The sequence below is a fragment of the Salvelinus alpinus genome, chromosome 10 (genome assembly GCF_045679555.1).
Source record: "Salvelinus alpinus chromosome 10, SLU_Salpinus.1, whole genome shotgun sequence".
NCBI lineage: Eukaryota > Metazoa > Chordata > Actinopteri > Salmoniformes > Salmonidae > Salvelinus > Salvelinus alpinus.
Genome location: NC_092095.1, coordinates 60110068 through 60135624, shown reverse-complemented (window position 1 = coordinate 60135624; position 25557 = coordinate 60110068). Strand labels below are relative to the sequence as shown.

General features: G+C 45.0%; 1 protein-coding gene across 4 annotated transcripts in view; it reads left to right on the top strand.

The window, feature by feature from the left end:
* The window catches only part of col18a1b (collagen type XVIII alpha 1 chain b), a 72534-nt gene that overhangs the window by 9974 nt on the left and 37003 nt on the right, over nt 1–25557 (top strand). For 2 of the 4 annotated variants that reach the window (XM_071330099.1, XM_071330098.1), the window contains exon 1: nt 21242–22807. The exons of 1 other annotated variant lie outside the window; for it this stretch is intronic. In XM_071330099.1, coding sequence (XP_071186200.1) covers nt 21451–22807 — 1357 coding nt within the window. In that variant the 5' untranslated portion in view covers nt 21242–21450. Of the gene's footprint in view, nt 1–21241; nt 22808–25557 lie in introns of those variants that run through there. One more of the 4 variants, XM_071330100.1, reaches the window with a different exon arrangement.

The window sequence follows — 25557 nt, the reverse complement described above, 5'->3', positions numbered from 1 at the left end:
AATTGTCATGGAAACCATTAAGAAAACATGTAATAATACACTGAGTGTACGAAACATTAGGAACACCTGGTCTTTCCATGACATAGACTGACCAGGTGAATCCAGGTGAAAGCTATGATCCCTTATTGATGTCGCTTGTTAAATCCTCTTCAATCAGTGTAGATGAAGAGGAGGAGACAGGTTAAAGAAGGATTTTTAAGCCTTGAGACAATTGAGACATGGATTGTGCATGTGTGCCATTTAAAGGGTTAATGGGCAAGACAAAAGATTTAAGTGCCTTTGAACGGGTTATGGTAGTAGGTGCCAGGAGCATCGGTTTGAGTGTGTCATGAACCGCAGCACTTCTTTTTTTTATGCTCAACAGTTTCCTGTGTGTATCAAGAATGGTACACCACCCAAAGGGCATCCAGCCAACATAACACAACTGTGGGAAGTCTTGGAGTCAACATGGGCCAGCACCCCAGTGGAATGCTTTTGACACCTTGTATAGTCCATGCTCCGGCGAATTGAGGCTGTTCTGAAGGCAGTAGGGGACTTAATAATAAACATCAGGATTCACTTGTATGTATACTTCATTGAATGGTTAACAGACTATTTAATGGTTAATAGGTAGTTCACACACCACTGCACATATCTTGCTGTGACCAAGCAGCCAATCAAAACATAGAAGGCATTTACCCTGAATTCCCTTCTTTGCTAGTCAGTCACTGTATCAGAGAAACCTCTATGTGTTGAGTGACTCACTGGTCATGGAAAGCCGGTTTCTAAAGCGTTTGATCAACACAGAACAAGACAATTGTCTGAGCTGCCTGTATTCAGCATAGTGGGAAAGGAACTCAGATAAGATAGCCTAGTGTCCGTTTCCACTGGAGGATCTATTGTGTTTTGGGTACTCTACGTCTCATCAGGCCTGGTGGAAAGGGGAATGGAAGAGGATGCTCTCATTCACTTCCCACATGGTGGCCAGACTGGATCCTAGCCGACTGGGGCCATTGTCCATTTAAGATACAAGTGCTAGATTCACACGGCTATTTGTCGCCATGAGCCTAAAGGGTAGAGGGTGGGGCTTAGATTTACTCCCTAGGGATTAATCATTGGAGTTGTATTTTTGGGGGGTGAGAAACTGCAGATTAGTTTAAAACAATGTAATACTGTTTATATGCATTTTATAAACAGAACATCAGATTAATTGTGATGGTACCAATGACTATGTATGAATAGACAAAGCCATTGATCACGTGACACCATTAATTCCTATGTGAAGGCTCAATAGCGCATTAAAGCCAAATTAAGTCAGTTAATATGACTTCTCATGGAGGCATAACGTGCAGTTTGAGCTACTCCAGGAAGTGACGTTGCAGGCTAGCTCAGTGCTGCCCCCTCTCATTGAGTAACTCAATGTGAAGGCCGACCGGGGTACTGCAGGCTGTCATTAGCAACTAAATTACCCCTATAACTTATTCTGTGTGCGATTTTAAAATAATTGTTTCTATGACATACACCTGGTGCATTAACTAGTCCCCCCTAAGAACAATGTCTAATTGCTAACACAAAAAGCAACATTTGGAGAAAAAAATTGGTATGTGGATGAAGATCATGCTTAGGTGAATAAAGTATAAAGGGAAATAATTGGCTACAGTTTACACTTTTAGTGATTTCATGAAATGTTGTTTATAGAAAAGGGGCGTTTTTTTTAAGTACCAGGGTAACTGGCCGATTATGGCATAGGGTTTCACACAAGTGTATTAAAATCAATTTAATTTGTTTTATTTAGAAATTATTTAGTAAGTAATACTTAAAAGCTAAGTCTAGTTGTCTAAGTCTAAGCTAAGTCTAAGTCAAATCCTATGGTCGTTTCTTTAACCTGGTCCCAGATCTGTTTGTGCTGTCTTGCCATTTGCCAACACCAATGGTCGTTGTTGGCAAGACAGAACAAACAGAGCTGAGACCAGGCTAGAAGTCTGAGCCTGTGACTGGGAACTTAGTGTGAATTGATGTGTTGTGACACATGCTGCAAGGGAAAAGGCCCATCTCCGGAGGAATGTGATCGCAGTATTGAGCTGCAGCTCTATGGCCCGTGGGTCTTGGTCTTTCCACTTGACTTTGATGTCACATCCCCCTAGAGTCTCACACTAAAGACAGCAGTGTCTGTCAGATGAACAGTAGCCTATAGCAGGGTTTCCCATCTACAGCCCTCCAGTACCACCAACAGTACACATTTGTGTTGTAGCCCCAGACAAGCAGCCCTGATTCAACTAGTCAACTAATTATCAGGCCCTCAATGAGATGAATCAGGTGTGCTTGTCTGGGGCTACAACAATAATGTATGTTGTTGGGGGTACTGGAGGACTGGAGTTGGGAAACACTGGCCTATAAGCAATGGAGGAGAGAGGTATTATGACGTTTAACTCAATACGTATGTATAAAAGAGGGAATAAAAGAGGCCTTAGATGCTTTGTTTTGGTCTCATATTTCAGATTTCAGTAGGTCAACGGAAATATAAGAATCGCAGCGTCCCTCCGAGAGAATAATTGTTTTATCTCCTATTCATGTGGCCTGCTGTACTTCATGGTGTTGTCAGCTACAGGTGCGGCCCTGGTATTATAAAGTTACACCATTCAACATACTCTCGTCCTAGATACTGTAGGTAGTCATTTCTAAAGCTCCACTTGCTCTTTGGCTGTCTGTGTTTACAAAATGCACTCATAATTGTAGACAAGAAACAGTGTTTTAGTCATGTCTTAAACTAACACCATTTTCCCAGTCTTTCCTTGAAACAACCTGATTGTAGACTAATTAAAATAGTGGGAAATTACAGACAGCAGAAAGGAGACCTGAAAGCTTTTAATGGTGCAACCAACACCCAATATCCTTCTTCCCTGCTTAGGGAGTGAATGTTATTTAAAATCTGACTTCTCTGAAATGGAAATGGATAGAAATGCCTTTTCTTCAGCAAAATATATTTTACCTAAAAAACAAGTGACCCTCCCCTATACCCAAAATAATAATGAAAACATAAAGTGGATAGCAGAGAACATGCCTACCGTTTACCGTCACTTTTTGGACACACCAGAGCCTTAGATATGCCGTTCTGGAAACTGTTCTTTGTCCTGTAAGCATTAGGCCTATAAGGCAACGCAGGATTTTTTTTTATAGGGCACAGGGCTGCGGGCCAGACAGTTGTGGGTTCACAGACCACCATGGACAAGAGTTAGAGTAGAGGTGTAAAGATCTCCTTTATAGTAAAAGCATTGCATGAATCTATCACAGGATTTGCAGGTCTGAGAAAAAATTGCCTTTTATAAACATTTCATGCAATTCTATATCATTTTACATATTAGCAGAGTCTTTTTAAATAACACACACGTTACTGAAATTACAGATTCGGAATGGACAGAGAGATAGGCATATGTGTTCATCTTATCATATTTCTCCAAGGCCAAATCAACGAAACTGTCTCTGTTTGCAAATAATGAAATCTGAGACATCATTAGGAATCTAAGCATGGTACTTTAAAAAGTTAGGCCTACCTTTCCACCTCAGACGGAGTAGTACTATCGACGCAGAAACATTTAAGCTTTAACTGCTGGCTACTTTTCTTCCATGGCTAAACCCAGTGAGAGAAGGTCACACGTGTTTCCCTAAAAGCTGTCTGGGTTTAAACATCTTCTATTGTACAGAAAGTGAATAGCTTAGTCAATTGAAAGTGACAGAATTAGATTACTTCTCAAGCAAAGTAAATTTTTTGTCTCCCTGGCTATAGAAGGTTGTGAATGCCAAAGAAACGAAACAATGGTATCCCCATATGCATCGGAGTCACGTCTTTCCCGGGTATTTTACAACTTGTTTCTAGCATAAAGCATCGGGGACCAAAGCGCTGTTATAGATCACTTTACATAATCGGATCTGTAAATTTTTTTCAGCATCTTAAGCTGCCAAGGGATAGGCCTGTGCTTTTTGTTGTGTTCTTCTGACCACTGTTCTAACAGTCATTGAAGTCATGATTCCACTACCATGTTTTTGAGCCAGGTCGTTTGTGCCAAAAGCTATGGGCACAGTACTCCCCCTTTATCCTGAGCAGAATACCAAAGTGTTGGGACTACTTAACTTTTTTTCTTGTGTCTCTTCTACTGAGTTGGGGAATGTCAATATATTTGTGGTCGATGACAGTAGATAAGCTAAATATGGAATATCTATAGACGGTTGTTTTTTATCATACAATATGTTGACAGATCTCGACAGATTTCTTTCTGCTGTTGCCTGAAACCAAGGTCCTCTTGTACTCCAATTAAGATACTTTACAACAAGCATCTTATTGTGTTGCTTTCCTCTCCTCCTATCTCCTGTCTTCTCTAATGAATCAGGCATTGATACTTGAGAAAAAAGACAGTGTCTTTCAGTTTTACACCCTCTTCTCTGAATATTCCCTGCTTCGCTCTCTGAAAAAAATCCCATTTCGAAATCCCACTGTGGGTTCAACCTCCAAACACAACCACAGACGGTTGTGTTTGGGGGGAGGGCATTGTGTTCGAGGGGGGGAGTGTCACACAGACGGTTGTGTTCGGGGGGAGGGCATTGTGTTCGAGGGGGGCAGTGTCACACAGACGGTTTCTGCCACATTACTGCCAATATAATGCCTGAAGAAGGTCCTCTATTTTGCTCTTCATCACTTTTGCATGTCCATCAGGGCACTCTGCAAGTAGACCATGGCCCAGTTCCATTTCAGTCCCTACTGCCTAGCCCCCATCCCTTCAGTCTTCACAAATCTGAAGGGACTGGACAGATATACAGTTGAAGTCAGAAGTTTACATACACCTTAGCCAAATACATTTAAACTCAGTTTTTCACAATTCCTGACATTTAATCCTAGTAAGAATTCCCTGTCTTAGGTCAGTTAGGATCCCCACTTTATTTTAAGAATGTGAAAAGTCAGAATAATAGTAGAGAGAATGATTTATTTCAGCTTTTATTTCTTTCATCACATTTCCAGTGGGTCAGAAGTTTAAATGCACTCAATTCGTATTTGGTAGCATTGCCTTTAAATTATTTAACTTGGGTCAAATGTCTTGGGTAGCCTTCCACAAGCTTCCCACAATAAGTTGGGTGAATTTTGGCCCATTCCTCCTGACAGAGCTGGTGTAACTGAGTCAGGTTTGTAGGCCTCCTTGCTTGCACACGCTTTTTCAGTTCTGCTCACAAATTTTCTATAGGATTTAGGTCAGGGCTTTGTGATGGCCACTCCAATACCTCGACTTTGTTGTCCTTAAGCCATTTTGCCACAACTTTGGAAGTATGCTTGGGGTCAATGTCCATTTGGATGACCCATTTGCGACCAATCTTTAATTTCCTGACTGATATCTTGAGATGTTGCTTCAATATATCCACATAATTTTCTTTCCTCATGATGCCATCTATTTTGTGATGTGCACCAGTCCCTCCTGCAGCAAAGCACCCCCACAACATGATGCTGCCACCCCCGTGCTTCACGGTTGGGATGGTGTTCTTTGGCTTGCAAGCCGAACATAACGATGGTCATTATGGCCAAACAGTTCTATTTTTGTTTCATCAGACCAGAGGAAATTTCTCCAAAAAGTACAATCTTTGTCCCCATGTGCAGTTGCAAACCTTGGTCTGGATATTTTATGCCGATTTTGGAGCAGTGGCTTCTTCCTTGCTGAGCAGCCTTTCAGGTTATGTCGATATAGGACTCGTTTTACTGTGGATATAGATACTTTTGTAACTGTTTCCTCCAGCATCTTCACAAGGTCCTTTGCTGTTGTTCTGGGATTGATTTGCACTTTTCGCACCAAAGTACATTCATCTCTAGGAGACAGAACGCATCTCCTTCCTGAGCAGTATGACGGCTGTGTGGTCCCATGGTGTTTATACTTGCATACTATTGTTTGTACAGATGAACGTGGTACCTTCAGGTCTTTGGAAATTGCTCCCAAGGATGAACCAGACTTGTGGAGGTCTACAATTTTTTTCTCAGGTCTTGGCTGATTTCTTTTGGTTTTCCCATGATGTCAAGCAAAGAGGCACTGAGTTTGAAGGTAGGCCTTGAAATACATCCACAGGTACACCTCCAATTGACTCAAATTATGTCAATTGGCCTATCAGAAGCTTCTAAAGCCATTACATAATTTTCTGGAACTTTCCAAGCTGTTTAAAGGCACAGTTAACTTAGTGTATGTAAACCTCTGACCCACTGGAATTGTGATACAGTGAAATAATCTGTCTGTAAACAATTGTTGGAAAAATTACTTGTGTCATGCACAAAGTAGATGTCCTAACCGACTTGCCAAAACTATAGTTTGTTAACAAGAAATGTGTGGTGGTTGAAAAACAAGTTTTAATGTCTCCAACCTAAGTGTATGTAAACCTCCGACTTCAACTGTATGTGAGTATTAGTTGAACTCATGAGTGAAATAACACACACACTAGACACAGTTAATGCAAAATGTGAACCTTCTTAATGAGCTTTTTCCTCATCTCAGTGTAGTGTGTGTAGTCCATTCGACAGTAGATGGCAGCATTTCATGCATATTTGTTAATTTATTTGCACTCAGATTCCCAAACCCCTCTCCATAATGATGGTGCCGAAATGCAATGGTTCCCTCTTCAATGCTCCCCTCTACTGGTGGCTGTGTTCATTGTAATCTCTTTACAGTAAATCAACTTCTCATAGCTATAACCCACAGGTACATCAGTGGAGGCTGCTGAGGGGAGGACGGCTCATAATAATGGCTGACATGGAGTGAATGGAATGGTATCAAACACATGTTTTGGATGCCATTCCATTCACTTCACTCCAGACATTATTATGAGCCGTCCTCCCCTCAGTAGCCTCCACTGAAGTACATGGACAATTCATGGGCTACAAATCAATCAATTAATCTACTATTTATTGTCCCATTGCCAATCTCATCTTGTGAGGTGCTGTTGTAAATGATACTGTGTTCTCTGTTAGGGTAAGGGTGAAATATAAATACAGTACAAAGTAGCGTGCTGAGCTGTCTTTGTGAGGCTCTGGATGGCCTGGGAGTGCTGAGCTGTCTGTGTGAGGCTCTGGATGGCTGGGGCGTGCTGAGCTGTCTGTGTGAGGCTCTGGATGACTGGGGTGTGATGAACTGTCTGTGTGAGGCTCTGGATGGCCTGGGAGTGCTGAGCTGTCTGTGTGAGGCTCTGGATGGCCTGGGAGTGCTGAACTGTCTGTGTGAGGCTCTGGATGGCTGGGGCGTGCTGAGCTGTCTGTGTGAGGCTTTGGATGGCTGGGGTGTGATGAACTGTCTGTGTGAGGCTCTGGATGGCCGGGGTGTGCTGAGCTGTCTGTGTGAGGCTCTGGATGGCTAGGGGCATCTGTGAGCTGTCTGTGAGGCTCTAGATGGCTGGGGTGTGCTGAGCTGTCTGTGTGAGGCTCTGGATGGCTGGGGGCGTGTTGAGCTGTCTGTGAGGCTCTGGATGGCTGGGGTGTGCTGAGCTGTCTGTGTGAGGCTCTGGATGGCTGGGGTGTTAGAAAGTGTTGTGTTGGGTCCAATGGCGGACCGGACAGAACTGGAGATGGTGGTCAGTTCAGAGTCAGACTCAGAGCAGGAACCTTCAGGTACAACTTAAAGGCACAAACCTAAACATGTAGGCTATGGTTTTAGATTAATATGTGCTTTATTTATGAGATTATCAGTAGGACTGTAATCGGGGGGCATACCTTGTACATTCCAACTAAATTTGTATGTGCTATGATTGGTGTATTCCTAGTGAGTTTTTGAGGGTGCACCCATAGCCATAGCATACCTTGAAAACTCAGTGTTCAGATAGGCTACTTGTTGGTCTGTCCCAAATGTTTGTATTTTGTAATGTGGATAACTTTCTTCCCGGATGAACATAGTGGCCAAATGTATAACTAGTTTGGTACCCGTTGCATCAACAAATATAATTATCCTACAAAATTAGCAGTCTGGTGGTTTGCATGAACAGGGTGGCCTGGGATGGAGTCAAATTCCCGGCCTGAATGATTGTTTCAGTCCGCCCCTGGTTGGGTCCATACAGCTGTGGTGGGGGTATTTAAGAATGTGGGGTCCTGGCATGCTCTCACTGTAATCCCCTTCCATAAACCTTAACTAATTATTTGGCAGATCTCTACAGTCCTCTAGTACTGTTTGCCAAGGACTAGAGGATGTGTGTGTGCGTGTGCGTGCGTGCGTGCTTGCGCATGTGCGTGAAGGAAATTTGCTTTTAAACAGCATTTTTTTCCTCTCAGCTCCATGGCAAAATGTGTAGATGTGCAGGAAATTACCTTGAAAACAGCAAAATGTCTTCTCGCCTACCAAGATGGAGGCCTCTAAAATGTTATTTCCATGTAGAACCCTAGCTAGGCAGTGTCAGTTATTTAACCATGTAGACCCCCTAGCTAGGCAGTGTCAGTTCTTTAACCATGTAGACCCCCTAGCTAGGCAGTGTCAGTTCTTTAACCATGTAGACCCCCTAGCTAGGCAGTGTCAGTTCTTTAACCATGTAGACTCCTAGCTAGGCAGTGTCAGTTCTTTAACCATGTAGACCCCTAGCTAGGCAGTGACAGTTCTTTAACCATGTAGACCCCCTAGCTAGGCAGTGTCAGTTCTTTAACCATGTAGACCCCTAGCTAGGCAGTGACAGTTCTTTAACCATGTAGACCCCTAGCTAGGCAGTGACAGTTCTTTAACCATGTAGACCCCTAGCTAGGCAGTGTCAGTTCTTTAACCATGTAGACCCCTAGCTAGGCAGTGACAGTTCTTTAACCATGTAGACCCCTAGCTAGGCAGTGACAGTCTTTAACCATGTAGACCCCTAGCTAGGCAGTGTCAGTTCTTTAACCATGTAGACCCCTAGCTAGGCAGTGTCAGTTCTTTAACCATATAGACTCCTAGCTAGGTAGTGTCAGTTCTTTAACCATGTAGACCCCTAGCTAGGCAGTGTCAGTCTTTAACCATGTAGACCCCCTAGCTAGGCAGTGTCAGTCTTTAACCATGTAGACCCCCTAGCTAGGCAGTGTCAGTTCTTTAACCATGTAGACCCCCTAGCTAGGCAGTGACAGTTCTTTAACCATGTAGACCCCTAGCTAGACAGTGTCAGTCTTTAACCATGTAGACCCCTAGCTAGGCAGTGACAGTTCTTTAACCATGTAGACCCCCTAGCTAGGCAGTGACAGTTATTTAACCATGTAGACCCCCTAGCTAGGCAGTGTCAGTTCTTTAACCATGTAGACCCCTAGCTAGGCAGTGACAGTTCTTTAACCATGTAGACCCCTAGCTAGGCAGTGTCAGTTCTTTAACCATGTAGACCCCTAGCTAGGCAGTGTCAGTTCTTTAACCATGTAGACCCCCTAGCTAGGCAGTGTCAGTTCTTTAACCATGTAGACCCCTAGCTAGGTAGTGTCAGTTCTTTAACCATGTAGACCCCCTAGCTAGGCAGTGTCAGTTCTTTAACCATGTAGACCCCTAGCTAGACAGTGTCAGTCTTTAACCATGTAGACCCCTAGCTAGACAGTGTCAGTCTTTAACCATGTAGACCCCCTAGCTAGGCAGTGTCAGTTCTTTAACCATGTAGACCCCTAGCTAGGTAGTGTCAGTTCTTTAACCATGTAGACCCCCTAGCTAGGCAGTGTCAGTTCTTTAACCATGTAGACCCCTAGCTAGACAGTGTCAGTCTTTAACCATGTAGACCCCTAGCTAGGCAGTGCCAGTCTACCTGTCTGATGAGGATGACCATCAGTCTGTCCATCCTGGTCTCAGTGGTCCCAGCTGTCCCTGTTACCAACACACAGTGTCTGAGACAGGACCACCTGGTTGGCCCTGTGGTTATGTATCATGTTTCTCTCCCTTTGTTGTGTTTTGGTCAGTTTCACTATTCACACAGTACAAACACTCACATAGTCCTGACTGGACCATTTCCCTCCATCTACGCATATGCATTCACACGTGACTATAGGAATACTCTTATGCATTCACACATGTTACTATAAGAATACTCAGCGTGAGAGACAAGTGTGTGTGTGTGTGTGTGTGTGTGTGTGTGTGTGTGTGTGTGTGTGTGTGTGTGTGTGTGTGTGTGTGTGTGTGTGTGTGTGTGTGTGTGTGTGTGTGTGTGTGTGTGTGTGTGTGTGTGTGTGTGTGTGTGTGTTACATATGCATGTGTGCCTCAACCTGTCAAACTGTGTAGTGGTCTACCAGCTGCTTCTACTCATCACCTCTCACTACTCCTAGTCGCTGAACCATGATCCTCCAGTTTGTTTATTTACCCTTCTAATACCCCAGTCCAGGTCAGCATGCTTGGTTGACTAACGTAGATGAAATGGGTTTGAACTATCAGGTCAGAGAATAGCACAGACAGGGAGGGAACAGGAGGGAGGGGATGGAGAATGTCTGTGGGAGGTTGTGGAATGCTCATAAAGTCATATTGATACACTGACTATAGATGTTCATTAGGAGCGCGTGTCTCTCTGCTCTCTATGTAAAGGGTGGGGTTTTAATCTACTGTAGATTGGGTATAGAGTACTTGCAGGTACCATTACCAATGAACAAGCAGCAAAGCACAACCAAACAATCATATTTTCTGTTGTCCAGTGTTACACTCTTAGTAAAAAAAAAATTCCAAAAGAGTTCTTCGGCTGTCCTCATAGGAAAAACCTTTTTGGTTCTAGGGAAAAACATTTTTGGTTCCACTTAGAACCCCTTTGGGTTCCATGTAGAACCCTCTGTGGAAAGGGTCCTACATCTACCTGGAACTAAAAAGGGTTATTCCAAGCGCTCTCCTATGGGGACAGCTGAAGAAACCTTTTATGTTCTAGATAGCAAAAACAATTCTAAGAGTGGAGCAATGTTTATTATGTGGTTTACCCTTCTATCTGTGCTCTAGCTACAGAATAAAGCTGAATGTCATGGAAGATGTTTGGACTGTTTTTTATTTTTTTTATTTCACCTTTATTTAACCAGGTAGGCTAGTTGAGAGTTCTCATTTACAACTGCGACCTGGCCAAGATAAAGAAAAGCAGTTCGACACATACCATAACACAGAGTTACACATGGAATAAACAAACATGCAGTCAATAATACAGCAGAAAAAAAAGTATATATACAGTGTGTGCAAATGAGGTGAGATAAGGGAGGTAAGGCAATAAAATAGGTCATAGCTGCGAGGTAATTATGATATAGCAATTCATCACTGGAGTGATAGATGTGCAGAAGATGAATGTGCAAGTAGAGATACTGGGGTGCAAAGGAGCAAAATAAATAAATAAATACAGTATGGGGATGAGGTAGTTGGATGAGGGGTGTTAAGCATGTCCCAGTTTAGGTCACCTAGCAGCACGAGCTGCCAGGTGGGGGGCAATCAATTCACATATGGTGTCCAGGGCACAGCTGGGGGCAGAGGGTGGTCTATAGCAAGCGACAACGGAGAGAGACTTGTTTCTGGAAAGGTGGATTTTTAGAAGTAGAAGCTCAAATTGTTTGGGCACAGACCTGGATAGTATGACAGAACTCTGCAGGCTATCCCTGCAGTAGATTGCCATTCCAAACCCTTTGGCAGTTCTATCTTGTCGAAAATGTTATAGTTAGGGATGGAAATTTCAGGGTTTTTGGTGGTCTTCCTAAGCCAGGATTCAGACACGGCTAGGACATTAGAGTTGGCAGAGTGTGCTAAGGCAGTGAATAAAACAAACTTAGGGAGGAGGCTTCTAATGTTAACATACATGAAACCAAGGCTTTTACAGTTACAGAAGTCAACAAATGAGAGCGCCTGGGGAATAGGAGTGGAGCTAGGCACTGCTGGGACTGGATTAAACTCTACATCACCAGAGGAACAGAGGAGGAGTAGGAGTAGGATAAGGGTACGGCTAAAGGGTATAAGAACTGGTCGTCTAGTACGTTCAGAACAGAGAGTAAAAGGAGCAGGTTTCTGTGGGTGATAGAATAGATTCAAGGCATAATGTACATGGCAGGATGGCAGGATGTGAATACAGTGGAGGTAAACCTAGGCATAGAGTGACGATGAGAGAGATATTGTCTCTAGAAACATTTAAACCAGGTGATGTCACCGCATGTGTGGGAGGTGGAACTGAAGGGTTAGCTAAGGCATATTGAGCAGGGCTAGAGGCTCTACAGTGAAATAAGACAATAATCACTAACCAGAAGAGCAATGGACAAGGCATATTGTCATTAGGGAGAGGCATGCGTAGCCGAGTGATCATAGGGGTCCAGTGAGTGTAATTCTTGTCAATATGGGGGCGCTGTTTTCACTTTGTAAAAATTAGTTCCCAAATTAAACTGCCTCGTACTCAATTCTTGCTCGTACAATATGCATATTATTATTACTATTGGATAGAAAACACTCTCTAGTTTCTAAAACCGTTTCAATTATATCTGTGAGTAAAACAGAACTCAAGTTGCAGCTAACTTCCTGTCAGGAAGTGAGAAATCTGAAATCGGGCACTCTGTTCCAGGGTCAGTTTATTAATTTGCATGTAATCTATGAGTCGACATGCACTGCATACGATTTCCCCTAGATGTCAGTAAGCAGTGAGAATTGGAATGGTGTTGCTAGGCAGATCTGAGGCCATATAAAGGGTCTTGGAACGTGGGGTGCACTCTTTTCAACGTTCGTCATGGCGCAAGACAGACCTCAGGATGGCATTCTGAAAAGCTCTCGTTATAGAACTTAGATATATCCGGCTCTGATTTTATTCGATATAGGTGTTAAAGACATCATAATGTAGTTATTTTAAACCGAGTTATATCAGTTTATATCAGTATATTGCGATTTTCGGATATTTCTTTGTGCTGCGTTATGAAGAGTTGGACACGTCTGGGTCACATAGCTAATGTTTGCTGCTAATTCCTAAGTTGAAGACGTCAATCTACAACCGAGCAACGATGATTCTGGACAAAGGACCACTTGCACAAGATTCTGATGGAAGCTCATCAAAAAGTAAGAACTATTTATGATGTTAATTCGTTGTTCTGTTGAAAAATGTAAAACTACTATTCCGCCATTAATTTCGGTGCGGTCTCGCTTTAACGCACGCTGTATGTCGTAGTAACGTTAATTTTAAAAATCTAACACAGCGGTTGCATTAAGAACTAATGTATCTTTCATTTGCTGTCCAATCTGTATTTTTTAGTCAAGTTTATGATTAGTTATTGATTAGATTAGGTGCCTCTCCCAAGATTTCTCCCGACATTTTGTTGGCAGCTTGGCTACTATTCTCATTGTATAACCACGATTTGTCCCGCTAAATATGCACATTTACGAACAAACAATATATGTATTGTGTAATATGATGTTATAGGACTGTCATCTGATGAAGTTTTGAGAAGGTTAGTGAAAAATGTAATATCTTTTGCTGGTTTATTCGCTATCGCTAACGTGCATGAATCAATGCTGCTGTGTGGTTGGCTATTGTAGTAAGCTAATATAATGCTAAATTGTGTTTTCGCTGTAAAACACTTAAAGAATCTGAAATATTGGCTGGATTCACAAGATCTTTGTCTTTCATTTGCTGTACGCTGTGTATTTTTCATAAATGTTTTATGATGAGTATTTAGGTAATTCACGTTGCTCTCTGTAGTTATTCTAGTTGCTTTGGTGAGAGTTGTGATGGTGGCTGCAATGTAAAACTATGATTTATACCTGAAATATGCACATTTTTCGAACAAAACATATGCTATACAATAAATATGTTATCAGACTGTCATCTGATGAAGTTGTTTCTTGGTTAGTGACTATTTATATCTTTATTTGGTCGAATTTGTGATAGCTACCTATGCAGGAAAAAAATGGTGGAGAAAAAAAAGTTGTGTCTTTTGCTATGGTGGTTAGCTAATAGAAATACATATTGTGTCTTCCCTGTAAAACATTTTAAAAATCAGAAATGATGGCTGGATTCACAAGATGTGTATCTTTCATTTGGTGTCTTGGACTTGTGATTTCATGAACATTTTATTATATGATATCCCTGTGGCTTTAGGCTAGGCTATGCTAGTCAGCTTATTTGATGGGGGGGATCCCGGATCCGGGTTTGTGACTCGTTAGAGGTTTTAAGCTGGCTGGAGACACGGCGATTCAGACAGCTAGCGGGCCGGGGCTAGCAAGCTAGCAGAAGGGCCTTAGAGGTACGTAAAGAAGGAAGAAGTCTGTTGTAGCCTCCTCGTGTGGTTCCATCGGCAGAACAGCCGTGATGGATTAGTAGGGTTCCGTGAAGTAAAGGTGCCCAGTCCAATTGGCAAAATAAGCAGGTTGTTGTGAGCATGTTGTTGGGTAGCATCCAGACATTTTAGCTGCTGTGACTTCATAAGGAAGGTATTCACTCCGTTCCATGGATGATTTACCCTGAGAGGAGAGAGTTACCTGGGCACCATGTCAACTCATAGAGGGAGGGAGAGAGCGAAGGGAGAAAGCGAAGGGAGGGAGAGGAGGGAGGGAGAGAGAGAGCGAATGGAGGGAGCGAGGGAGGGTGCGAGGGAGGTAGGGAGAGGAGGGAGGGAGGTAGGGAGAGGAGGGAGAGAGGGTGGAGAGAGACAGAGAGAGACAACTTTGGTGTCCATCTTAGCTATGAATTCAGCTGGATTTTGTAAACGCTATTGTACAATTTGAATGTGGTTTACTGGTAAGTGGAATAGAACAGAACGATTGTATTATGCCAATCAGATTGAGAAACTTCTCTGGGTTTACTTTTGAGCCAATAAATCAACTTATTTTTGACTCCATTGGAAATGAACAGTGTGAAAACCCAAGATCGGTGGAGAGAGGCCCATGCCAGACTGGCAAGCCAGAAGAACATCCATTTAATTACCATTTCAAACCAGTCCAACTGAACCATAACAACCTACAGTTATCATCACACCAGTTCAAACCAGTCCAACAGAACCATAACAACCTCCAGGAATCATCACACCAGTTCAAACCAGTCCAACTGTACCATAACAACCTACAGTAATCATCACACCAGTCCAACTGAACCATAACAACCTACAGTTATCATCACACCAGTTCAAACCAGTCCAACTGAACCATAACAACCTACAGTTATCATCACACCAGTTCAAACCAGTCCAACTGAACCATAACAACCTACAGTTATCATCACACCAGTTCAAACCAGTCCAACTGTACCATAACAACCTACAGTTATCATCACACCAGTTCAAACCAGTCCAACTGAACCATAACAACCTACAGTTATCATCACACCAGTTCAAACCAGTCCAACTGTACCATAACAACCTACAGTTATCATCACACCAGTTCAAACCAGTCCAACAGAACCATAATAACCTACAGTTATCATCACACCAGTTCAAACCGGTCCAACTGAATCATAACAACCTACAGTTATCATCACACCAGTTCAAACCAGTCCAACTGAACCATAACAACCTACAGTTATCATCACACCAGTTCAAACCAGTCCAACTGAACCATAACAACCTACAGTTATCATCACACCAGTTCAAACCAGTCCAACTGTACCATAACAACCTACAGTTATCATCACACCAGTTCAAACCAGTCCAACAGAACCATAATAACCTACAGTTATCATCACACCAGTTCAAACCGGTCCAACTGAATCATAACAACCTACAGTTATCATCACACCAGTTCAAACCGGTCCAACTGAATCATAACAACCTACAGTTATCATCACACCAGTTCAAACCGGTCCAACTGAATCATAACAACCTACAGTTATCATCACACCAGTTCAAACCGGTCCAACTGAATCATAACAACCTACAGTTATCATCACACCAGTTCAAACCGGTCCAACTGAATCATAACAACCTACAGTTATCATCACACCAGTTCAAACCGGTCCAACTGAATCATAACAACCTACAGTTATCATCACACCAGTTCAAACCGGTCCAACTGTACCATAACAACCTACAGTTATCATCACACCAGTTCAAACCAGTCCAACTGAACCATAACAACCTACAGTTATCATCACACCAGTTCAAACCAGTCCAACTGAACCATAACAACCTACAGTTATCATCACACCAGTTCAAACCAGTCCAACAGAACCATAACAACCTACAGTTATCATCACACCAGTTCAAACCAGTCCAACTGTACCATAACAACCTACAGTTATCATCACACCAGTTCAAACCAGTCCAACAGAACCATAACAACCTACAGTTATCATCACACCAGTTCAAACCAGTCCAACAGAACCATAACAACCTTCAGTTATCATCACACCAGTTCAAACCAGTCCAACTGATTCATAACAACCTACAGTTATCATCACACCAGTTCAAACCAGTCCAACAGAACCATAACAACCTACAGTTATCATCACACCAGTTCAAACCGGTCCAACTGAATCATAACAACCTACAGTTATCATCACACCAGTTCAAACCGGTCCAACTGAATCATAACAACCTACAGTTATCATCACACCAGTTCAAACCAGTCCAACTGAATCATAACAACCTACAGTTATCATCACACCAGTTCAAACCGGTCCAACTGAATCATAACAACCTACAGTTATCATCACACCAGTTCAAACCGGTCCAACTGAATCATAACAACCTACAGTTATCATCACACCAGTTCAAACCGGTCCAACTGAATCATAACAACCTACAGTTATCATCACACCAGTTCAAACCAGTCCAACTGTACCATAACAACCTACAGTTATCATCACACCAATTCAAACCAGTCCAACTGAACCATAACAACCTACAGTTATCATCACACCAGTTCAAACCAGTCCAACAGAACCATAACAACCTACAGTAATCACATGCATATGCTCATGCGGAACGACGAGAGAGACAAGTGTGTGTGTGTGTGTGTGTGTGTGTGTGTGTGTGTGTGTGTGTGTGTGTGTGTGTGTGTGTGTGTGTGTGTGTGTGTGTGTGTGTGTGTGTGTGTGTGTGTGTGTGTGTGTGTGTGTGTGTGTGTGTGTGTTTGTGTGTGTGTAACTTTTCCAGCAGAATGAGATATCAGTGCTTCTCTAGGAGTCCATCAGTCATGTGGTTGGGGTGCATTAGGGGTTTAGTAGGGGTGTAGCAGGGTTGTGGGAGGTCTATCTGTGTCAGGAGGAATGTGCCACAGCTGGATAGTGAAGGCGGACAGGGACGGGGGTGACGGGGTACGGGGGCATCAGGGGCACCCAGGACTGAGCCAGGCTGTGGGAACCATGGAGCGGGGCAATTACTGGAAGTTTTTCTCAGATGAGGCTATGGGCTGGCCGTTTGGCCCCTGGGGGCCGAGAGCTTAAAACATCTATTGAATCAGATACGCTCCTCCTGAACCTCTCCGCTCTCAGCTGTTCTCCCTTGTTTTCTTCATCCCTCGCTCTGTCTCAGTCGGTCGGTCACTCACTCACTCACACAGCTGTAAAATAATGAATCACCTCAAAGGTATGGCCAGTTATGTAATATATTTTTACAAGAGCTGTGAGTAGATGATGGAGTTCACCAACCTATTCACATTTGTAATGGTAGTGGTCTCTCTCTCTCTCTCTCTCTCTCTCTCTCTCTCTCTCTCTCTCTCTCTCTCTCTTCTCTCTCTCTCTCTCTCTCTCTCTCTCTCTCTCTCTCTCTCTCTCTCAGTCCCCTTTCAGCCCAGGGGGAGTATTAGGGTTCTATGAGTCAAACCTTCCTCAAGAGAGCTCTTCTCACAATATCGCTAACTTGATTGATAGTTAATTAACTGTAATACACTTTCTGACTGGAGTAGTGTTCCGTAGACAATGAGGAGTAATCACAACATTATTTTTGGAGCTGTGGACTCTTTTTATTTGATTTTGGAAACATTGATTGAACTGCTTCATTTGAATATCAACCAGTCAGCAGAGACTGTTTAGTGTTCCCTATCAAACAACCCAGAGATTTTCCTTCTAGGGAGGGAGTGTGTGTGTGCTGTGTCTTCTGTCTGGGTGTGTGTGTCAGTGTGCATGTTCTCTTCATTGAGGACTGTGTGTCTGAGGGGACCCACTCATCAACCTAGCAACAGGTGGGAGGGTTCAGAATGTGAGGGAGAAATTCATATTTACCAATGAAGCCCCTCTCCAGCACAGTAACCCCCCCTCCTCATGTGGATTTCCCTGTGTGTGTGTGTGTGTGTGTGTGTGTGTGTGTGTGTGTGTGTGTGTGTGTGTGTGTGTGTGTGTGTGTGTGTGTGTGTGTGTGTGTGTGTGTGTGTGTGTGTGTGTGATGATTCTGCAGTGGGCCGGTGCATGGAGTGAAACAGTGAGCTGTGATAGAGGGAGGGTCAGTGTGTGTGTGCATGCTAACAGTGTGCCTTATGGACAGAGGGGGCTTGAGTGGCTGTTGACTAGCCAGCTAGTAGGTGGAGGAACAGTAAGAACACAGACAGAACTCTGTGCTTGTTGGATCCAGTGTTTGTTGTGGAATCTATACTCTCAGACCAGGAGGTTCTGGGTGACGGTGGGTTGAAGGAGCGGGATGTCTAAGATGACGTTGTGGTTGGGCCTTCTCCTGGCTCTCAGCGCAGGTCGTCTGGATGCTTGGTTCTGGAACAAGGACCCTGATCCTACTACCCAAGCCCCAACGAAGGCTCCGCCGCTGGGCAAGGCAGGAGGACAGCCTAAGAGAGGTGAGGAGAACCTGGCAGGGGTTGGGGCAGAAATCATTAACGTGGCTGATGGGATCCGTAAGTTTGTGCAGACGTGGGACGCGACCCCAACCACTTGGACTGACGGAGGAGTGGCGAGCCCTACCACACAGACGGTTAATAAAGAGGAGTCTGGGTCTGGGGAAGGATCTGGGTCTGGGTCTAAGGAAGGATCTGGGTCTGGGGAAGGGTCTGGGTCTAAGGAAGGATCTGGGGAAGGATCTGGGTCTGGGTCGATGGAAGGATTTGTGTCTGGGTCTGGGGAAGGATCTGGGTCTGGGGAAGGATCTGGGTCTAAGGAAGGATCTGGGTATGGGGAAGGATCTGGGTCTAAGGAAGGATCTGGGTCTAAGGAAGGATCTGGGTCTGGGGAAGGATCTGGGTCTGGGGAAGGATCTGGGTCTAAGGAAGGATCTGGGGAAGGATCTGGGTCTGGGGAAGGATCTGGGTCTAAGGAAGGATCTGGGTCTAAAGAAGGATCTGGGTCTGGGGAAGGATCTGGGTCTAAGGAAGGATCTGGGTCTGAGACGGGTTCAGGATCAGGGTCTGGTTCAGCATCTGGTGTAGGGTCTGGGTTTGGATCGGGGGCTGAGTCTGGTGTAAGTTTAGGGACCGGCTCGGGTTCGGGGTCAGGGCTTGGAGAAAGGAAAAGCTTGGTTCTCCCCACTAACCTAACAGGGGTGGTGGAGGATGACCTCACAGGGGTTGAGGGGGTGAAACAGGGTGAACTAAAGACCAACCTTTCTGACATCACTTCTCATGACCACAATGGAACCTGCCAACTCGTGCCCTCTGATTGGCCGATCTGCATATCAAGGGGGTCGAAGCATTTCTCGCTGCCCAACTTCCTGAACCACACCTCTGTGGAGGAGGTTGGCGTGGCCCTGAGAGAGTGGGCGTGGCTGGCCAAGGCGGGTTGCCACCATGGAGCCGAATGGTTTCTCTGCCTCCTCCTGGTGCCCAGGTGCCCGCTGCCTGGCCAGGTGCTCGCCAAGGTTCCCCTTCTGCCCTGCTGCAGCTTCTGCCAAGTCCTGCAAGACAGCTGCTGGCCAGCCCTGGATGAGGGGCGACTTCCTATAGAGTGTAATTTGCTGCCCGACAGGGATCAGGAGGCGGGGTTGCGCTGTCCGCCATGCGTGTCAGTTAGTAATCGGAAAGGTAAAACTACGGGTTAGAATGTATCCTGTTTGGAGATACATTTTGAATCCGGTTGTCTGGTTGTGTGTGTGTGTGTGTGTGTGTGTGTGTGTGTGTGTGTGTGTGTGTGTGTGTGTGTGTGTGTGTGTGTGTGTGTGTGTGTGTGTGTGTGTGTGTGTGTGTGTGTGTGTGTGTGTGTGTGTGTGTGTGTGTGTGTGTGTGTGTGTGTGTGTGTGTGTGTAACTTTTCCAGCAGAATGAGATATCAGTGCTTCTCTAGGAGTCCATCAGTCATGTGGTTGGGGTGCATTAGGGGTTTAGTAGGGGTGTAGCAGGGTTGTGGGAGGTCTGTCTGTGTCAGGAGGAATGTGCCACAGCTGGATAGTGAAGGCGGACAGGGACGGGGGTGACGGGGTACGGGAGCATCAGGGGCACCCAGGACTGAGCCAGGCTGTGGGAACCATGGAGCGGGGCAATTACTGGAGGTTTTTCTCAGATGAGGCTATGGGCTGGCCGTTTGGCCCCTGGGGGCCGAGAGCTTAAAACATCTATTGAATCAGATACGCTCCTCCTGAACCTCTCCGCTCTCAGCTGTTCTCCCTCGTTTTCTTCATCCCTCGCTCTGTCTCAGTCGGTCGGTCACTCACTCACTCACACAGCTGTAAAATAATGAATCACCTCAAAGGTATGGCCAGTTATGTAATATATTTTTACAAGAGCTGTGAGTAGATAATGGAGTTCACCAACCTATTCACATTTGTAATGGTAGTGGTGGCTCTCTCTCTCTCTCAGTCCCCTTTCAGCCCAGGGGGAGTATTAGGGTTCTATGAGTCAAACCTTCCTCAAGAGAGCTCTTCTCACAATATCGCTAACTTGATTGATAGTTAATTAACTGTAATACACTTTCTGACTGGAGTAGTGTTCCGTAGACAATGAGGAGTAATCACAACATTATTTTTGGAGCTGTGGACTCTTTTTATTTGATTTTGGAAACATTGATTGAACTGCTTCATTTGAATATCAACCAGTCAGCAGAGAGTGTTCCCTATCAAACAACCCAGAGATTTTCCTTCTAGGGAGGGAGTGTGTGTGTGCTGTGTCTTCTGTCTGGGTGTGTGTGTCAGTGTGCATGTTCTCTTCATTGAGGACTGTGTGTCTGAGGGGACCCACTCATCAACCTAGCAACAGGTGGGAGGGTTCAGAATGTGAGGGAGAAATTCATATTTACCAATGAAGCCCCTCTCCAGCACAGTAACCCCGCCTCCTCATGTGGATTTCCCTGTGTGTGTGTGTGTGTGTGTGTGTGTGTGTGTGTGTGTGTGTGTGTGTGTGTGTGTGTGTGTGTGTGTGTGTGTGTGTGTGTGTGTGTGTGTGTGTGTGTGTGTGTGTGTGTGTGTGTGTGTGTGTGTGTGTGTGTGTGTGTGTGATGATTCTGCAGTGGGCCGGTGCATGGAGTGAAACAGTGAGCTGTGATAGAGGGAGGGTCAGTGTGTGTGTGCATGCTAACAGTGTGCCTTATGGACAGAGGGGGCTTGAGTGGCTGTTGACTAGCCAGCTAGTAGGTGGAGGAACAGTAAGAACACAGACAGAACTCTGTGCTTGTTGGATCCAGTGTTTGTTGTGGAATCTATACTCTCAGACCAGGAGGTTCTGGGTGACGGTGGGTTGAAGGAGCGGGATGTCTAAGATGACGTTGTGGTTGGGCCTTCTCCTGGCTCTCAGCGCAGGTCGTCTGGATGCTTGGTTCTGGAACAAGGACCCTGATCCTACTACCCAAGCCCCAACGAAGGCTCCGCCGCTGGGCAAGGCAGGAGGACAGCCTAAGAGAGGTGAGGAGAACCTGGCAGGGGTTGGGGCAGAAATCATTAACGTGGCTGATGGGATCCGTAAGTTTGTGCAGACGTGGGACGCGACCCCAACCACTTGGACTGACGGAGGAGTGGCGAGCCCTACCACACAGACGGTTAATAAAGAGGAGTCTGGGTCTGGGGAAGGATCTGGGTCTGGGTCTAAGGAAGGATCTGGGTCTGGGGAAGGGTCTGGGTCTAAGGAAGGATCTGGGGAAGGATCTGGGTCTGGGTCGATGGAAGGATTTGTGTCTGGGTCTGGGGAAGGATCTGGGTCTGGGGAAGGATCTGGGTCTGGGGAAGGATCTGGGTCTAAGGAAGGATCTGGGGAAGGATCTGGGTATGGGGAAGGATCTGGGTCTAAGGAAGGATCTGGGTCTAAGGAAGGATCTGGGTCTGGGGAAGGATCTGGGTCTGGGGAAGGATCTGGGTCTAAGGAAGGATCTGGGGAAGGATCTGGGTCTGGGGAAGGATCTGGGTCTAAGGAAGGATCTGGGTCTAAAGAAGGATCTGGGTCTGGGGAAGGATCTGGGTCTAAGGAAGGATCTGGGTCTGAGACGGGTTCAGGATCAGGGTCTGGTTCAGCATCTGGTGTAGGGTCTGGGTTTGGATCGGGGGCTGAGTCTGGTGTAAGTTTAGGGACCGGCTCGGGTTCGGGGTCAGGGCTTGGAGAAAGGAAAAGCTTGGTTCTCCCCACTAACCTAACAGGGGTGGTGGAGGATGACCTCACAGGGGTTGAGGGGGTGAAACAGGGTGAACTAAAGACCAACCTTTCTGACATCACTTCTCATGACCACAATGGAACCTGCCAACTCGTGCCCTCTGATTGGCCGATCTGCATATCAAGGGGGTCGAAGCATTTCTCGCTGCCCAACTTCCTGAACCACACCTCTGTGGAGGAGGTTGGCGTGGCCCTGAGAGAGTGGGCGTGGCTGGCCAAGGCGGGTTGCCACCATGGAGCCGAATGGTTTCTCTGCCTCCTCCTGGTGCCCAGGTGCCCGCTGCCTGGCCAGGTGCTCGCCAAGGTTCCCCTTCTGCCCTGCTGCAGCTTCTGCCAAGTCCTGCAAGACAGCTGCTGGCCAGCCCTGGATGAGGGGCGACTTCCTATAGAGTGTAATTTGCTGCCCGACAGGGATCAGGAGGCGGGGTTGCGCTGTCCGCCATGCGTGTCAGTTAGTAATCGGAAAGGTAAAACTACGGGTTAGAATGTATCCTGTTTGGAGATACATTTTGAATCCGGTTGTCTGGTTGTGTGTGTGTGTGTGTGTGTGTGTGTGTGTGTGTGTGTGTGTGTGTGTGTGTGTGTGTGTGTGTGTGTGTGTGTGTGTGTGTGTGTGTGTGTGTGTGTGTGTGTGTGTGTGTGTGTGTGTGTGTGTGTGTGCATGTGCACGTGTGTTTAACACACCTTTGTGAAGCAGCATAAACACGGTTATCCTCACATTTGAGCGACTTCAAAATGCTTGGCGGCGGTGGGGACTTTCAGTCAGGGACTGCTGATGATTGTACCTTGTTTTGGGTCAATCACACTCCACTGCACGTGCTCAGAAGTGTGACATGAACACAAGCATGACTGACCGCCACTATAGACCACCAACCTGGGAGCATTTGCATGTTGTGTATGAATGTTAACGTTAATAATAATGTTTTCTGCATAGAGTGGAGACAACCCATGAAATATACATGAAGCATTGGACAAAATCATGCTACAGCATGTTGTTTTCCGACTGTGGAAAATTATTTTCCTGCATTCTTCTCAATGCAGCATTTATGAGTATTCAGATATGCTCGTACTGTAGGGTGGACTTGTGATTCGTGTGATGCAGTAAAGATGTATATGGAGAAGTGGAAAATGCACACTGTTTAGAATCTGTTCTCCAGACTTCTATAAGCTCTACCCGGGCTTTAGCTCAGCAGGCTATGGCAGCTCAATAAATCATTCCCTGCTGAGTATGCATGGGACAATTGATTGTCTGAGTTCAGAGTCACAGCACATAAAACGCATCAAGCCATATTTATCACACAGCTGTTTTCCCATGGGGATTTGTAAGTGCTCAGGTTTCTTAGCATGTTATTGAAAACGTTTTGTATTGTCCGTGTTAACTTTACTTTGACCAAGTAGAGTAGGAGTTTAGATAAAGTCCTATAAAATAGGGGTTAGGCAAATGCATAGCAGTGTAGCAGTATACATAAATGTGACTGTTTTCCTTTAGTTGTAATACATGACAGAATAGGTCAATATGAGACATGATAGAAAGACTGTTCCTTATATTGGCTGGACTCATTTCATCGTAGTTTGCACTCGTCGTGTTTTTGCCCGACAAGATAAATTACTTCAGCACATGTTCATTTGTGATTTACTTGGTGCTTCTGTTTGCCAAGCAAAGCTGTGGAATACCACCGTGCTTGTCAGCATGTCCTTCTCTTCTGGGATGCATTCCTAGACTTGTACATACACACTGAATCAAACACACACACACACACAGATGCACACACACACACACACAGTGCACTCTTTCCTTTGTTTACTTGAGTTCACTTGTCATTTGAGATGGGAGTTTAAATGGAAAGTCCCTGTTTTGTTGTGGAGTTGACGTTAGTCTGTTTTATGGGGACTGTCCCTTAGGCCTCTCTACCACTGATGTGCCTTTTTCTATTCCAGTATCCTGTTTTCCTGAGTTCACTAAGTTTGTCCTATCAGCATGAGAGGTGGAGATGGATGAAGGGATGCATGGGTTGATGGGTAGGCTGATGATGGACCTATAGGTAGAAGGATGGAAACAAACTATTACAAACAGCCATCTTAAGATTTGACTCAACTATCTGGCTGAAGAGGGTCAACCATCTTGTCTCTGTCAATCTACAAAGCATTTTCACACCACTATCTGTACCAATGGAATTCGGCTTGGTGGGCGACAATCAATCCGACCCTTATCGAGATTCGCCAGCTTCCTTTCATTGCCATCTTTATATTACACAGCCTCCATACTGTATTCTAGTATTTCTGGGACTCAATCAATGTCTGAAATCAGTGAGCATGAGGGTTGGAATGTAGAATGTTTCTAGGAGTGGATGATGCCTTCTCAGCAGAGCAGACCACTGCAGTCTGAACAATGGATTCATCTCATCCACACTGGTGCTGTTATGGACAGTCTGGGGTGCGTGGCCGGGGGTGGTAGATTCATGGACAATGATCTGCTCTGGGGAAGAGTGTGGCGATTGTGCCCTCTGGTTTGGGAGAAAGGGTGAGGGTGTCTGCGTGCCCCCTTCCAACAAGGAGCTGTCTGATTCGGACCAGACCGGGGCACTGAACCTCCACGAGGGGTCATGAGTCGCACCCACATTTTTACACAGTCTGTCAGTGACAGTTGGATGTAAAGGGTCGAAATGAGTCAATGAAACGTCCGGTCATCCATGTGAAGAAGAGTAAAGAGAAAAACAAGGAGAAAGAGAGAGTCGTTTGTGTCGGGGATTTACCAGTTCATTACATGTGAAGGTTCACGTTGGTTCACTGGGAAACAAGTGGGTGGTATAGCATTCTTGTTGCCCGCATTGATGTTATCATGCAGTGGATCTTGTTTCGTAATAAACAAGTCTTGATTTTTGTAATATCTGTTATTTAAATGGTACTGTATGTAGGTAGCAAAACCCTTGCTCTACAGTATACCAACTCAAATCACTGCAGACAGTTGAATTCCCAGAGGATTCCAAGTATGGGCAAAATCTCTGAAAGATGGGCCCTTGCCAGAGAAAACCTAGCTGCTATGGCGCCAAATGTTATGTTATGTATGACCAATCCAACCATTAGCTTGAATAGCAGAATGGGGCTGATTTTCAGCCAATTGAGCCAATGTACAAGGTTGGATTTAGTGATGTCATCTTTGTGGAGTGCTCTGCTTTCTTGTTTCCTGTTCCACCATCAGTCATCTTTAACTGACCAT